Genomic DNA, 3390 nt, shown 5'->3' on the forward strand with positions numbered 1-3390 from the left:
GAGGTCATTTTGCATCTGTTTTTGGTTATTTTTTCATTTTTGTTGTAGTTGTTTCCCCCCTTTGTAGTCATTTTTGCCTCTTTGAGATCATTTTGTGTCACTTTGTGATTGTTTCTGTCTCTTTGAGGTCACTGCGTCTGTTTTGGGTCATTTTGTGTCTCTTTGAGATCATTTTGCATCTGTTTTTCAATTATTTTGTTGTGTTTTTTGTAGTTATTTTGCTCCTTTAGTAGTAATTTTTTGCCTCTTTGAGAACATTTTGTGTCACTTTGTGGTTGTTTCGTGTCTCTTTGAGGTAATTTTGCATCTGTTTTTAGTTATTTTGTGTCTTTCGTTGTTGTTTTGCCCCCTTTGTAATCATTTTGTGGTAGTTTTATGTCTCTGAGGTCATTTTGCATTTTTTGCTGAGTCCTGATTTTTTTTTTTTGTTGTTTTTTTTTTTTTTTTTATTAAACAGTGTGCTCAATGTACAATATCTGTAACAGGTAATATCTAAACACAAATACATGTATTTTATTTTATCTCTGCAGTAATGATTACAGTGCAGTCAGTGAAAGAGATTTGCTGTCCTCATGTCTGATTGGCTGAGTCACCTTCAAACACTGTAGCTGATAAAGAAAAGACACACCTGTGAGCACAGAGCAGTTCATATCTCGTGTTTGACATTACTGCGACATGCTTTCTTTGTAAAGGAGAGGCACAGAAGCACATTTCATTTTTAGATTACAGAATATTAGTGCTGAATTTCTAATATTTGCATAGCTGTTTTTAAATGAATGAATATAACGTCTGATGTAATAGAAATTTGTTCGTAAAACCATCTTTGTAACCATGGATATGCCATTTCTGGACGTGCCTTTCCTGGTGACCGTAGTGATTGTGAGCAGGCTCATAACGCTGACATGCTGAGTCATTTATCATGAGTCATCAAACACGCCCTCTTACTGTACACAGCCCATTCTGTTTCCCAGCCTGTGTCGACTCTGGATGTTTCTGAAAATGATCAGTCAGCTCCAACTTTGCTCTTAACCCTTATCAGGCTGTATGGAAAGCTACTTTAGCTTCTTTTTTCAGTCAGAATGCCATTAAAATATTTTTCTCTAACAGTATTATTTATCAAAATGCTTATTTAAGATGCAGAATAAATGTCTAAATCTGACTCACAAAACTAAATTTACTTTTACAATCAAAGTGTTACTTCAGATATCTGCAGTTTAACCATCTACAGCGTCAACGCCAAAATATCTCCATTTAAGTGATGACTCGTCAAAACTCAGATTCAATATACTGTCTCTATAGCTTAATACTGATAGCAACGTATCTTTAATTCCTGGGGATATTTTAAATCTAAAACTATAAAATATTTTACAGCAATATATTATTTTATGTATTAAATGTTTGGATTATTTTTTTTATTTTTTTTTCTTGCTGACATGGGGGGACTAAGCTAACATCATGCATAAGCTCAATGATTAGCTTGTTTCTATTCAATACAAATGGTAAATTACAGGAATCCTGAGAATTAAAAAAATAATATTTTACAGGCAATGTTGGTCAAAACTTAAGATTAGCTTGTACCTAGGAGATAATATCTCCTACATACGAAATTATCTTTTGGATAAAACTGTCCTATGTATGGGTGTGGAAAAATATATGTTATGTAGGGAATAAACTTGCCCAAAAAAGGATTTCTGGCAATTTTGGCCAATACCTAATACCTAGGAGATAATATCTCCTGTGTACGATAGGACAAAATATCTCCTATGTAGAAAATTAATGTTATATCTCATATGTAGAATAGGATAAACTTTTGGATCACATTGCCCACCAGATTTTTTTAAAATGTGGACAATATTGACCAAAACCTTGTGCTGTATAGGACATATCTCCTACTTTTGGATAACATTGTCCACAAGAAACCATTGCAAATAATGTTAGCATAAACCTCATACCTAGGAGATAATACTGTATCTCCTATGCAAAGTATGAGATAACATGTCCAACTTAGGAGATAAACGTTTGGATAACATTGCCTCCATATTTATTCATTTATATAGTTATTTTTTCAAAAAAGGCGGGCACTGCTGCCCAGAACCTCTTACATAAGAGATAAAATCTCCTGTGTTAATAATAGATAATATCTCCTCCATAGGAGATAAACCTTGCCTAATTTCACCTCGCCTCTCTGGGGTTCTTTAATAAATGACAAATGATGGAAACGAGGGTGTAAAACCTGCTGTAAAACAGAGTCGCCATATTTGCATGAACCATTAATTATAAATTAATTAAAGCATATGTTTAGGAATAATAACACTGCAGATACTGCTTCATAAAAATCTCTGTTTTTACATCAAAATGTATTATATACTGAAAAATAAGATTTATTTTGTCACATGTAAATGATTATTAGTTACATTTATTTATATGATGGTTTACAGACACAAGTAACACATCATTTTATATGCAGATGCAGAGAAGCTGTATTCACAAGATAAATAACACATTTATGGATGTTTCTGTTATCTTGCATTCTTCAGTTTTTTCCCCGTTTATATTTCTGTTTGCATTATTATACATATTTGCGGATTTTGGAGCTGAAGTCTACAAAGTGGTCTCCTTTTAGCCACACGATTAATAATAACTGAAGAGGACTAACTCCAGTTTTTCTTACTTAAAAATCAAACAATCACATGTACAGTAAATATTTTTAACATTTGGGGGCAAAAAGTAGAGAGACAGGCAGGTAAAAGCTTTCTTTATCAAATAAAAAACTGTGTACATTGTATTTTTTTATCATATATTTATTTATAAAGTGCTTAATAGGCATAGATAGTTTATAGTATGTAATCATATATTGTCGTATGAGTTATTTTGTATGTTGGTGGTGGTGGAGTATTCCTTCAGCGATGTGAAAGCTGTTATTTACATATTGTTTACAAGTCCCAGATTGGTGCGCCCACTTCCTGCCCATGGTGGAGATGGGAGTGTGGCTCTGCTGAAATCACGACAGCGAGCAGATGACGCCAGCATCTTCAAAGTGGTCGCAGTTGTGCACATCCGAGGGTATATGGGAGCAATTCTGCAGTGTGGTCTCCATACCTTTGCACTTGAGATTGTCCATCAGGATCGTTCCTGTGCCGGGCCCGAAGAAAGCCTCTCCCCGGGCCGCCGTGGCCTCTCCGCAGCCCAGCTGGCGACACACAACCTTAGCGTCAGGGAGGTCCCAGGCATCATCGCAAACTGTGCCCCATTCAGAACCTGAATACATCTCCACCCGGCCCTCACACTGGTGCTGACCAGCCACCAGCCTCAGCGTCCCTGCGAAACAAAGAAGAGTCAGATACATTCAGAGCTGTGTCTGAAACCATATATATGTGTGTGTGTGTGTGT

General features: G+C 35.7%; 1 protein-coding gene across 1 annotated transcript; it reads right to left on the reverse strand.

The window, feature by feature from the left end:
- Positions 1-2893: 2893 nt before the first annotated feature.
- Positions 2894-3318, reverse strand: LOC121966815 (scavenger receptor cysteine-rich domain-containing group B protein-like; the record flags this gene model as incomplete). Its single annotated transcript, XM_042516883.1, has 1 exon — positions 2894-3318. A coding segment is annotated over one exon (317 nt), but the record flags the coding sequence as incomplete, so codon positions are not given.
- Positions 3319-3390: the final 72 nt, after the last annotated feature.

The sequence above is a fragment of the Plectropomus leopardus genome, unplaced genomic scaffold (assembly GCF_008729295.1).
Source record: "Plectropomus leopardus isolate mb unplaced genomic scaffold, YSFRI_Pleo_2.0 unplaced_scaffold25982, whole genome shotgun sequence".
Classification (NCBI taxonomy): Eukaryota; Metazoa; Chordata; class Actinopteri; order Perciformes; family Serranidae; genus Plectropomus; species Plectropomus leopardus.